Consider the following 13,836-nt stretch of genomic DNA (forward strand, 5'->3'; position numbering starts at 1 on the left):
AGAAGTCTTTGGAAGCACATAAAAATTTAATTTTTAGAAGGTCCCAATCATCTGGTTTCTCTTCTGCTGTTTGTGCATTTTGAGTTATGCTTGAAGGTAATGCATTTTATATGAATCACAAAGTCCACCTGCCTTGGCTGCAGAGGCTGTGAAGAGCACAAGGTTGGAGAAGGCCACGGAGGCCTTGGATGGTAGAACTCACAAGTGGGACTAAGAGCCTGCTCAGTGTCAGGTAGCTAGTGGAGAGGTCCTCTTCCGATTCTTGAGAGATAGCACTTCAGAGCAGAAGCAGAGGCCATGGTTGACTGCCTTTTGATTTCTTAAAGCTCAAACTACTTGAGTGTAGTGGTCATGGCTGGATCCTTTCTGAACTCTTGCTCTACCACACTACCAGCTGGGCATTGTGGAGTTACAGGCACTGGAGAGGGCACATGACCCAAGCTGATTGCTGAGGATGGGAGATGACTGAGGACACTGTTTCTCTGGCCCAGAACCATCTTAGAAAGTCTGGAAGGGCCTATCCTTGATGGAGGCGCCATGGTTGTATGATGTTATAAATAGCTGAGAATATCACTCTGCAGACATAGCTAAAGGAAAACACTGACAGGGATCTTTTATTTAAACCGAGACAGGTATGTGCTTGTTCCAACATGAATTCTACAGTGAAACATACTGCTATCTTGGAAAACCCCCCTGTTCACGTGTCACCATCACTTGAAGTCAAAATAATTTTTTTCTCCTACACTGCTGCCCCTTCTTAAGCGGCCATTGTATCAATTATTGCTAGTCAATTTGAGGAAGCCAATCCTTTGAGACTTTTCACATCATCTGAATCTATTGATGTCTCTCTGCCAGTCACTTCTCTGTTTATGCCAGGATCCCTTCCCAGGCTCTTACTCTGCTCTGCTCTACATACCTGGGGCTTATCTAGCCCAGGGTTCCTTGCCTACTGGCTTCTGGGTAGGCTTGGCACCAGGGCAGGAGGGGGAGATGCTGTGATTTCTAACTCTCTGACTGTGCCATGCCTCTGGCCAGTGGCTGCTTCTCCTCAGCTCCAGTGCCAGCCAGGCCACCAGGCTGTGATTTCTCCTCCAGGAGGATGATGCCACCTCATGGGGCTATTAATACCACTTCCTGTCATTGTCCCTTCTGCCCTAAGGGAAGCAGTGGTTTCCTGTTTTTGATCATCTCCAGGTTGCTGGATCATTCCATTTTGACTTCTCTTTTGTGTGGTCATCTGTAACCAAGTCCCTTTCAGAAACCTCTCTAGGTCTTTCTCCTCGACCCCTAAGACTATGGTGGCTTTCCTCCTAGACCCACAGGTAGGTTGGGCCAGACCCTTTCTACTGTGCAACTAGACTACTTCCCTGCTGCTCTCCCCACCCACCCTACAGTTTGCCACCAGCCACCACCCTCCTCAGACACAAGCCCACTTGACTTCTCTTATTATCTCATGTCCTCACCTTGTAACCTAGTCCTTCAGCCAGACTATATATACTTCATGCTCATTCCCAAACCCAGCCTCAGTTATTCTTTTCTAGAAAGGTTTCTCTTCACCTCTCCCCTTATTTAGGCCTTACTAATTTCAAGACTCAGCTCAGGTGGCACCACTGCACTGAAGCCCTTAGGGCTGTTATCAGACCAATGATGGTTTTCTTTTTCTGACCTCCTATAGTGTCTAATTTGTTTCATTCACTATCCCCATTCAACTACTTGCCACTTTTACTTAGCTGTTTCATCTGAATGCATACTCTGCTTCCAATAAGTCTGTAAGCTCTAGAAGACAGAAAACAGTACCTTGCACTTAAAACAGTGCCCTTGGGATGAGATGATTACTGATTTGGGTGAGGGAAAGGCAATATACCAAAAGTGAGTGGCTAAAATAGTAATACTAAGGAAAAGGAAGACACAGAGAGGTACATAAGAGGTACAGAGAACAAAGATAAACACTTTCATACATACAATCCTATGTTATCAAGCATTAATCTATGGGTGGATACATAGGTAGACAGGCTAAATGATCATGTGTGTCTAGGCAAAAGGGAATATATCCATGACCATATATAAGTTTGACAGATCATATTTCTACATATGTATTTGAATATTCATATATATAATAGACCTAGTGGGGCAAAGTTATGATAACTTCTTAGCCACAGCCAGACACCCTGAGGGAATGAGTCACTGGGTCCATGGGCTTGGGACCATCATCACGGAGACATCAACCTCAATTGGCATAATGTACTACACAAACACATTGTTCTATATCCTACTTTGGTGAGTAGTGACTGGGGTCTTAAAAGCTTACAAGCAGCCATCTAACAAGCAACAACTCATCTCCCTCATCTGGAACAAAGAAGAATGAAGAAAAACAAAGTCACATGGAAATAATTAGTCCAAGGACTAGTAGACCATGCAAACCTCAGCCTACATGACCCTGAGACCAGAAGAACTAGATGGTGCCTGGCTACCTACCACTGTCAACCACTTGGGAAGGGATCAGTGTAGGAGATCCTGGATAGAGTGGGAGAAAAATGTGGAACAAAACTCAAAATAAAAAAGACCAGACTTACTGGTCTGATAGAGACTGGTAAAACCTCCGAGACTATGATCCCTTGTGGTGGTTACATTTTTGTGTCAACTTGGCTAGGCCTGGTTGAGTGGCTGGGCAACTGGATGTAGTATTCCCCATGATGAGACTGGCAATCAACTCCATGGTGGAATCTACTGTGAGCAGCTGAGTAGCTACCTTTGGGTATGTAGTCTGCTTCCTGTATATAAGAAGGAGCTTTGGGAATGCTCTTTAGTTTATGGCACCCTTGGACCCTGCATGTAGTCATATCATTGTTCAGCAGCCTACCATGCTCTGCTGACCTTGGGACTTACAATGGACTTGAGTTAATGGCTTGCCATGTGGTTTGGTAACATCAGGACTGTACCATTTTATTTGCCGACCTTGGGCTTGTTAGCCTCAGCAGCCAGTAGCTGCCTGAGTGAAGAGATGTCTCTAGCTCCAGTGTGCCAGAAGCAAGAGGCAGAGCTGAAGCCCAAGGTCAAGGGACTTTCACACAGCCCCTAGAGCCTGGCACTTTGAACTTGGACTTAAAGCCTCCAAATTTTAAGAATAAACTCCTGTTTGTTAAGGCCATCCCATTTGTGGTTTTTATTCTTGTCAGAGCAGCACTAGGTAGCCAGAACATCCCTAGTCACCCTTTGGGCTTTCAATTGAACTCACTCCTGTAGCTTCCAGCCAAACAATTTGTTGTTGTTGTTATGTGCCGTCGAGTTAAACCCGACTCATAGCAACCCCTCCTTGGGTTTCCAAGGCAGTATCACTACGGAAGTAGGATTGCCCAACCTTCCTTCTGAGGAGTGGCTGGTGGGTTTGAACCACCAGTTGTCTGGTTAGCAGGCAAGTGTCTTAGCCACTATGCTACCAGAGCTACCAGCCAAACAATAGACAGGTGTATATAGTGAATATTTATACCAGGTAGGTACACTCCTTAGAACAGTCAACCACGGGAGATCAGAAGGGCAGTATATGCATAGGGAGATAGAGGGCAGGACCGTATAGGAAAGAAGGACACAGGGTAAAGGTAACCACATGGAGGAAGTGGGAAGAGACCTGTTACGTTATGGGGATTGTAATCAATGTCATGAAACAAAATATGTATGAACTGTTGTATGGAAAATAAACATGCTCTGTAAACTCACTCAAATCACAATAAAAGTAAATAAATAAAACAGGACTTTTTTGTATTAAGCATGACATATACTTAATAAAATAATCATTGAATGAATAAGGATAATAGTTATAGAATCTTCTCTGCATGATAAACACTTCTTCTTTCTCCCAAAAGGTAGTAAGTGAATGAAGTACTTACATCAGTATAGGCAGACTTCAGTGATATGGCTCATATACCGTTACTGGGCACAGGATAATATTGGACACCTGCTGTACTAAAATGAACTCAGCAGGCACTAATGGACAGGGCTGCCACACTGAGGGTTGTGTGCTGAAATGTAGAATGCCTCAGTGATGTAGCCCCCCTGTACTCATTGGACCATCTCAGCTAATCTTTTAAAGGACACAAAAACATCTGTTCCAGCACATCATTCCATTCTGAAAGCTCTCCCATTCCACAAAGGCATCCCAAGTCAAATGGATGTCAAATGTTACATCTTAAAACTCTAGAATAAAATTCTATTTTCTGCTTTGCCCATGGATTTCTACTTTAATATCCCAATCAAGATCAATTCAAATAAAGCTTTTATTTGACTGATTTTTAAGAAGCTGAGGACTTCTGAGAAGAAATTTTCTGAGAAAAATGTTCCCTGGTCATCCTTCAGATGTAGTAGGTATTACCATTTTTCATTTTAGTTCCATTTGCCTTCCCTCCTCACAATTTTTTTCTAAGTCTGTGATATATGATTAAATATACTACTATAAATGTCAGGCGTGCACAACCTTAGCTTCAGCTGTTTATCTTCAAACTGATTAAACTGCAGAAAAACAATGAGTTCTGCTCCACTTCAGATGCCTGGCTGGCCCCTGCTAATGGAAGGAAGAAGCAACTTACAGTTCTTGAGGCAGCAGCGTGCGTCGGTGATGCTGAGTGGGGCTTGGCCGAACTCTGGAAGGAGGGCAGGCAGAACCTCTGGCCTATGTCTGGAGGGGAAGAGGAGGCATAGATGCGGTTTTCTAATCGCTCTGGTTCATGCTTATAGGATTCCAGAGGAAATGTGTGCTGCTTGGTCACCTGGGTGGGTGTAGACGGAGAAGAAGAGAGGCCGGAAGCTGGGAGGAGAGAATACCAGAGTGCTGTTAGAAGTCTGGCTGCAAGTGAGGAAGGTAGAGAAAGGATCTTTTGTTTCTAAATGCCAATCAGCTCAAATGGCAATAATGTTGTTGTTATGTGCCATTGAGTCAAGTCGGACCCGACTCATAGCGACCCCTCCTTGGGTTTCCAAGGTGGTTATCACTATGGAAGTAGATTGCTCAACCTTCCTTCCGAGGAGTGGCTGGTGGTTTGAACCACCAGCCTTCTGGCTAGCAGTCAATGCCTTAGGCACTATGCTACCTATTGAGGAAAAGTTTTGTAAACACATGTCTAATCCTTTAGAACCAGCTATGTCCAAAACTTTCCTCATCATTCAACTTGGGTTAAGGGCAGGTTACCCTTGCTGGATGTTGTTATTATATGCCATGGAGTCGGACCCAACTCATAGCGAATTCTCCTTGGGTTTCTGAGGCAGTATCGCTATGGAAGTAGATTGCCCAACCTTTTTTCTGAGGAGTGGCTGGTAGGTTTGAACCACCAGTCTTCTGGCTGGCATTCAAGTGCCTTAGGCATTAATCTACCAGACCTCCCTCCCTTGTTGGAAGAAGTGCTTCAATAGCACAGAAAGTATCCAGAGGAAGACTTCTTATACACATACATGAACTGGATGCTATTTTCCTCCATGTAATTAATTAAATATTGTTTGGTCTCCTCCCTTACAAAGCACTGTGCCAAGAGCTGTGATGGTGGTTACCAACATTTATTGAGCCAAGACTTAGGAAAAAACAAAACAAACCAAACACACTGCCGTCGAGTCGAACCCGACTCATAGCGACCCCTCCTTGGGTTTCCGAGGCGGTATCACTACAGAAGTAGATTGCCCAACCTTCCTTCCAAAGAACGGTGAGTTTGAACCACCAGCCTTCTGGTTAGTAGTCAAGTGCCTTAGGCATGACGCTACCAGAGAATAGGAAATCTGAACTAGGTCTGGGACAGGGCCAGAAGAGACCCTGCTATGATTATCCACATGTGCAATATAAATATCGCTGTTATAGTTCACAGTGGTGAGAATGCTGAAGAGGATTCCAGAGAATGGGTGAGAACCTGAAAAGTGAAAAAGATTTAGATGGGCAAGTGAAGGGGAGGGATGGTGGTGGTGGCCAGTGGTGCCAGTAGAGAATCATGAGGGCATGAGCTGGGCCTGGCAGAAGTGAGGCATCTATGCTGCTGGGCTCCAAGAGTCTAGGAGCCAACTGGCATCTAGTGTGGGTGACCATTACCAACTTCCAGCTGGCCCTGCTGGAAGATAATGCTCCTTCATACTTATTTGTTTTCCAAGAGAAACAGAATCTAGGTTTGGGCCAGATATTTCCCATCTTGTAAGCAACTAACTAAATTTAAAAATGCAAGTCAAACTAAAGATGTTAGATGACATGGCCTTGGCCATCCCTTGCTAATTTGGCCCTGCCACCAATGGGTCAGCCACAACCATCAGCACTATCTTCATTGCTGGGTAGCTTCATTGCTGGGTGCTGTTTGCACATGGAGTCCCTTCCACTCCCATTATCAGTCCTTCAGAGAGTCTGCTACTCCTTGGGTCTGCTCACCCACCTACCCACCTGCCCACCACCCAGGGACTCAGAGAGTACTTTCCATCTGGACTGTGTGCTCTCAGGCTATGGCAGACTGTTTGACCCTAAAACCAAATGTAGAAGTGTGTAAGTCACCTCTCTTCAAGGGCCAAATCATCCTTTGTGCCCTTTGTGTCTCTACAGCACCCAATCTCCAAGTGGGGCAAGTGCCTGCTGAATACCCATGGTCTGACAGGTGATGGGAGAGAGAATGGAGCAGGGGAGGGAGGAAAGGGGTCAAAGTCAGTTTTAATTTAGTCTCTTCCTTTGCACATCGCAAGTGTACAGTGGTACATAGTTCCTGGGTGGGAGTTTTGGAGTAATAATTAGAGGAGGACTTTAGGGTGTGAAGCCCTGGGAGGGTTTGCTTAGGAAGCCCTGCTAGCTATCTGCTAGGTGCTAGTTATCTGCTATAGCTCTAGGTGAAGGCAGAGGAGAGGTCTATCTCTCTTCTTCTCCTTCTTTTTCTTTTCTTTTCTTTTTTTTTTTTGTAGGACTCAAAACTTAGAATGCAAAAGGCCCCTAACAGTAAAGCTCCAAACTATTTTGAATCAAAAAACAAAACAAAAACAAAAACAAAACCCAAAGTTTTTCCTCAAAGGCCTTGAGAAGCAAGCCCTGGCTTTAAGGTGAGGCTAGGGGTAAGTGGAAGAATAGGAGTAGATTTGATCCAAGTAGTCACTTCTCAGAGCAGGGAGTTGGGTCAGTGCAAAGGGCCATCAGGAGGCACCTGGCTCAATCCAGATTGCTCTATGAGCCAGGCTCCAGCTTCACAGTGATGCCAGTCAAGTTGAGGGGAAGGTGCCCACAGGGGGCCAGCAGCTGGTGCCTTCTGTGTTGTCTGCAGAGCAGGGCCTGGCTGGCTGTGAACTCTAGGAGTGGTACATCCTCCATGATTCATCAGGGAGAAAGTCTAGCAGGCAGGCACATACTCTATGACTCCTCCTGGTGGCTCCACAGCTGGTTCTGTGGTAGCATTCTAGCACCTGTCCCCTGCTACTTCTGGACATAGGGGCCCTCACCTCTGCTCTCTTGGGGGAGAACCCCTGTGCTTGGTGGGCTCGGCCTGGAGGACTGGCAAGGGGGAGGTGGCATTTCAGGCTGCAAAGGCCCAACCACCACCCACTTCCTGAGTCTATGAGGACATGGAGGCAGGCCACGCCCACCAGTCTCAGGTCCTTATGCATAGGGGGTGCCTGTAACTTATAGTACTCCTCCAACTATGGTAAAGGCACTTGTCTACCAGAAGATGGAAGCATAATTTAAAGACAGCCCCTCCAGCTGCCCTGTCCCAGACCTAGTTCAGATTTCCTATTCTCTGGTAGTGTCATGCCTAAGGCACTTGACTACTAACCAGAAGGCTGGTGGTTCAAACTCACCAGCCATTCTTTGGAAGGAAGGTTGGGCAATTTACTTCCATAGTGATACTGCCTCGGAAACCCAAGGAGGAGTCGCTATGAGTCGCGTCCGACTCAACGGCACATAACAACATGGATAAAATGTGTTCCCATCCCATAAAATATGTATTGGAACCTTAGGGCCTACACCTGTGGATGTAATCCAGTGTGGAAGTAGAATTTTCTCTGTTATGTTAATTAGATCATACCTGAGTAGTGTAGGTTCTAAATATAATCATGTCTGAGTTATAAAGAGAGCTGATTAGACATAGAGATACAGGCACACAGGGTGTCTTAGTTATCTAGTGCTACTAAAACAGAAATACCACAAATGGGTGACTAACAAACAGAAATTTATTTTCTCACATTTTCAGAAGCTAGAAGTCTAAATTCAGGGTGGTGGCTCTAGGGTAATGCTTTTTGTCTTTGTATTTAAGGAAGGTCCTTGTCTCTTCATGCTTCTGTTCCTTGGTACCTTAGAGATCTCATGTAGCATGGCATTCATCTCTCCCCATCTGTGCTTGCTTGCTTAGTTGCTTGCTCAGTCTACTCTTTCTATATCTCAAAAGAGGTTGATTTAAGACACACCATTTGACTGCTAGCCAGAAGGCTGGTGGTTCAAACCCACCAGCTACTGTTGGAAGGAAGACTGGGCAATCTACTTCCACAGCAATACTGCCTAGGAAATGCAAGGAGGTGTTGCTACTAGTCAAAATCAACTTGACCGCAGTGAGTCTGATCTCTATGAATACTGCCTCACTAACATAACAAAGAAACCCATTCTCAAATGGGATTAAAATCACAGATACCTTGGTTAGGATTTAAACATATATTTTTTGGGGGACACAATTCAATCCACAACATATGACATATGAACCAAGGAATGCCCAGGGCTACTGACAAGGAAGAAATCAACATGGCCAAGACCCTGATTTAGACTTTTAAACTCTAGAATTGTGAGAAAATAAATGTCTGTTCTTTACAACTACCCACTTGTAGAATTTCTGTTACATACAGCAGCACCAGAACTCTAAGACAAACTGTTTTATGGGAAGCAAGGGGAGGTGAGATGTCTTACGAAAAGAAAGTAGAACAGGTAAGAATATTTCTAAACTTTTTTCTTTTTGAAAATTGGTAAGAAATATCATAATTAAAAGGTATTATGGGGCATCACTGACATAATTTCCTACTGCTTTTAAATAAAACTCAAAAAAACTAAACTGACTGCCATTGAGTCAATTCTTACTCATAGCAACCCCCATTAGGGTTCCAAGACTGTAAATCTTTTATGGAAATAGATTTCCCCATCTCCCTTCTGTGGAGTGGCTGGTGAGTTTGAACCACTGACCTTCTGGTTAGTAGCCAAGGGCTTTAACCACTATGCCACCAGAGCGCCTTTTAAATAGATCCATTTATTTTACTTTTAAATAGGCCCATTTATTTCTGAATTGTAGGGTAAATTGCCAAACTCAAGTCTTTCAGGAAAACTATCTGATCACCAAATCAGATATTCAGTAGCAGCTACTCAGGTCAAGTGTGGGGCTGGTACAGGAGGGAATATGTGATGAAGTCTGAACCCTTCCATCTAGTTAGGAAACATAGGAGAAAAAAAACAAAACAAAAACAAAAAACAAACCAACAATACCATGCAGCAAATACTGTGTGGCAGAGGACACCTAGAAAAGAAGGAGCTCAGAGAAAAGGGGAGCCTTGAGGCAGCAGGGTGGGAACATCTCAGATTCACCAGGAGAGCAGCCAAGCCTGGACCCTGGAGAATGAAACAGAGCTGCTATAATTCTGGTGACTCTCCTCTGGGCTCCAACAGGTCCAGGCTTTGGCAATAATAATGCAAGGGGGTCTGGTCAAAAGATGGACAGGTTTCCTCTGCTGTTTCTTGTGTGAAGGTTTTTGCCCTCCTGCTATTGCTTCTGAAGGACTGTCTTTAAGACTTACTGTCAGCCTCTGAAAAGAACAATGTCTTTGGTTCTCTCAGGGCAAGTGAATGGGCTCAGGGAGCAAACTGTTCCTGGCAGCCACACAGAGTGCCACACAAGTGGGTCCAGACACCAGGGAGCCACGAGCTGGTGACTTCACTGGGCCTGGCTCAACTGTCATGAGCTTTGCCTGGAGGTGGAGGGAAGAAGAAGAAAAGAGGTGTCCCTGGAAGAAAATGTGGGCCTGGAAACAGAAAATGAGGTAGGGTGGTAAGCAGAGGCCTGGGTTTCAAAAGGCTCAAGTCTAGGCTGGGTTTTACTACCAATTAGCCATGGACTTCTCATCAGTAAACTAAATCAGGAACACCAGACAACTGTGTGGTATACCCCAGCTTCCCTACTCCCTAAATGGAGTGTGCCAGAGCCATCGGGCAGCACAATCTTTTTCATGCATAGGGTTTGGAATGACAAGTAAGAAGGAAAAGTCCACATTTTGCTTCTCACCTCAAAATTTCCTTGTGACCTCTGCTTAGATAGGCCTGGAATGAGATGAGTAACTTTTCAATTCACACTGAATGTTTTGCTTATGTGCACAGATGAGGGGCTTGGTGCTGTTTCCACCTTTGGAGGGATGGAGAAAAGGGTCATGAGGGGTGAGAGTGGCCCAGGAAGGAGGAAATAGGAGTTCAACTGCCAGAGTGACACAGAGCAGGTACTTGGCAAGGGGAAGCCTCTGGCTGCACAAGGCATACCAGTGAGATGTGTGTGTTGGGATGCATGTGGGATATGGTTTTACTCAGAATGCCTTTTCTCAAGGAATAAACCAGCTGCTTTCACTTTTAAAGTTTTATTTTCATTTTCAACCCTGAGCCTCACCCCCTTCATTTTTACCTTTCTCTGCCAGCTGTGCTACCATACCTGCTCCTGGGCTCTCTGGCTCCAAGACAGACTTGGGCAGTGGAAGGCCAGCAGGAACTGGTGGGCTGGAGTAGGTGGGCGTATTTATTTTTCAATCTTCCTCCCATCAACTTTGGCCGCCAGCAATACCATCTTAACCCTTCAGGCCTGGCTAGCAATAATTTCCTGTCACTGCTAGTGCCTGCAGCCTAGCCTTAACATCCCCTATTGGTTCCTGAGTCTGCCTATACATCTGTAAAAAGTCCTTTCAAACTTCTGCAAAGTCTCTCAGGATATCAAGCCAACAGTGCCTGTTTCCCACGCTGTATTGTGAAAAAAAGCAATATAACAAAAGGATGCTCACAATAGCACTAAGGAAAAGGAAGATAGGGAAAAGTGCACAAGAGGTACAGACAATAAAGGCAACTACTATTTCATACACAATACTGCATTACCAGTTAAAGCAAACACTAATCTACAGATGGATACATAGGTAGACAGGCAAGTAGAATGGATACGGATAGGCAAATGGGAATATATCCACAGCCATACATAGGTTTGGCAGATGATATTTCTACATATTTACACGTGCTATAAATATGTCCATATGCAGTTTAAACATATCAGGAGGCAAAGTTAGGATAACTTCTTAGCCACAAATAAGCACCCTGAGGGAGTGAGTTGCTGGGCCTTTGGGCTGGGGACCATGGTTGCAGAGGACATTAAGCTCAATTGGCACAACATAATATACAAAAACATTGTTCTACATCTTACTTCAGTGAGTAGCAACTGGGGTCTTAAAAACTTGTGAGTGGCTATCTAAGTGGTAACTATTGGTCTCTCCTTGCCTGGAGCAAAGAAGAGTGAAGAAAATCAAAGACAATCAAAGACACATGGGAACAGTTAGTCCAAAGTACTTATGGACCATGAGAACCTCAACCTATATGACTCTGAGACCAGAAGAACTAGATGGTGCCCAGCTACTAATGCCAGCCATTCAGAAAGGGATCAAAACTGGAGATCCTGTACAGAGTGGAGAAAAATGTGAAACAAAACTCAAAATCATAAAAAAGATCAGGCTTACTAGCCTGATAGAGACTGGTGAAATCCCTGAGACCATGGCCCTGAATCACTCTTCAGGCCTGGAATTAAATTCACTTCCATAGCTTAACTCTCAGCCAACACCAGCCAAACAATAGACAGGCCTACGAGCTGAACACCTACATCAGGGAGCTGCATTGCTTAAAACAATCAACCACGGGAGATAAAAAGGGCAGAATTTGCACAGGGAGAAAGGTATGCATAGGCAAGGAAGGCAGAAATTCACAGGCAAGGACACAGGGAATGGGTAACACATGGAGGATGTGGGAGGTAAGCTGGTACACTGCAGGCAATGTAACCAGTGTCACAAAATAAAATGTATATGAACTATTGAATGTAAAATGAATTTCCTCTGTAAACTTTCACCCAAATCACAATAAAAGGTTAAAAAAAAAACAAAAAAAGAGACTGTGTGGTGCAGTTGGAGGGATGTGAGCCCAGGAGCTGGCAAAACTAGTCTCGACCTCAGCCCACCACTTCTGAACTCAGATGAGTTAGCACCACTCAGAACCATGAACCGTTATTGACACTTTAAGCTAATAATACCTGCTTATAGGTTTTTCATGATAATTAAGAGGAAAGAGCAAAGCAACCAGGATCCTAAATTACATAGTATGTTCTCGATAAATTTAAGTGACCATTAATAGTGGATGAGACCACTGAAGAAAGGGCCTGCTGGCTAGAATCCCAGAATACTCTCTGTCCGCACCATCAACCTTGCTTAGGAGGCAGATGTTTGGCTACCTAGGGTTCCAATTAGACCAATTCCAAACGTGTGGTCGTTCTGCAAGAGCAAGGGTGGGATGAAAAATGCCTCTCTGGGCAGGCTTGCTCACAGCCACCTCTTAGTCCTCTCAAGCTGGCTAAAAAACAGTTTTGGAAACCATTTTTTTTAGGAAGGCTAAGACTAAGGTACTGCTGGGCACCGGTTCTCCCTTAGGCAGTAAATTTGGAAGAGCTTGAGGCCTTAGAAAAGAGCTAAGTGCTGCATATTAGTTTATTAAACAGAGCTGCTCCCCAGGTGGACTCTGCATCATGTCAGCAGTCAAAGGAGATTCCCATTTCTCCATCATCCAGTGAAGGGCTGAAACTTGGTTTGCTAGGAGGCAGGAACAGCCTCAATGGAGCAGGCTATGTATGTCCTTACCACTCTGCCTTCAGTCATATTATTTTGTCCTTTCCTTGAGTTCTTGGCTCCTGGATGGGCCACACTTCTCTTCAAACCATTTCTCTACCACCTGTTTTGGGACCTTTTCCATCTTACCAGTCTAATCCCTCCAACACACAGAACACAGACACAGGACTCAATCTGGCTCAGAGCTGCCCAACTGGACTATCCTAAGCTTCTACTTGAGAACCACTGAGGTAGGCAAGCCTTTTGTTTTCAGGACCTTTTACACTCTTAAATAATATATTATTTGTGTTATCATGCAATGAGTTTATCATTGTTAATTTTAAATGAATTAATATTTTTAAATTTTCTCAATTCTAATTTCTAATATGGTAAATATAAAACCCACATAAATTATTGTTATTCTCTCTCCTAGAGGTGCTTGTATTTTAATAGGGGACAAAGCCACAACCAAAGGCAGTACATAGTGGAATTTTTGGCATAGTGTCAGAGAAAAATGATTTTCAAGTTCTTTCAAAATCACATCCTATAATCCATAAAGAAGAGAACCTTGGTGGTACAGACTGTTAAGGCACCTGACTGCTAACAGAAAGGTTGGAGGTAGAAAAACAATGTCATCAACCATGTAAATAAAACAAAGGAGAAGAACCAATGATCATATCAATTGAAGCAGAAAAGGCATTTGATAAAATCCAACACCCATTCCTGATCAAAACTCTCAGCAAAATAGGAATACAAGGGACATTCCTCAACATAATAAAGGGAATTTTTGCAAAACCAACAGCCAACATTATTCTCAATGGAGAGAGACTGAAACCATTCTTCTTGAGAACAGGAACCAGACAAGAATGCCCGCTACCACCACTTCTATTCAAGATTGTACTGGAAGGCCTAGCCAGGGCCATAAGGCAAGAAAGGGAAATCAAAGGCATCCAAATTGGTAAGGAAGAAGTCAAACTATCC

At 44.2% G+C, this 13,836-nt stretch overlaps 1 protein-coding gene across 1 annotated transcript in view; it reads right to left on the minus strand.

The window, feature by feature from the left end:
- The window catches only part of PRKAG2 (protein kinase AMP-activated non-catalytic subunit gamma 2), a 619,849-nt gene that overhangs the window by 242,587 nt on the left and 363,426 nt on the right, over positions 1 to 13,836 (minus strand). The window contains exon 4 of the mRNA XM_007950134.2: positions 4,577 to 4,798. Within this exon, the coding sequence (XP_007948325.1) occupies positions 4,577 to 4,798 (222 nt within the window). The remainder of the gene's footprint in view (positions 1 to 4,576; positions 4,799 to 13,836) is intronic.

Source organism: Orycteropus afer, unplaced genomic scaffold (genome assembly GCF_000298275.1).
Source record: "Orycteropus afer afer isolate SDZICR_OR568_19922 unplaced genomic scaffold, OryAfe1.0 scaffold00264, whole genome shotgun sequence".
NCBI lineage: Eukaryota > Metazoa > Chordata > Mammalia > Tubulidentata > Orycteropodidae > Orycteropus > Orycteropus afer.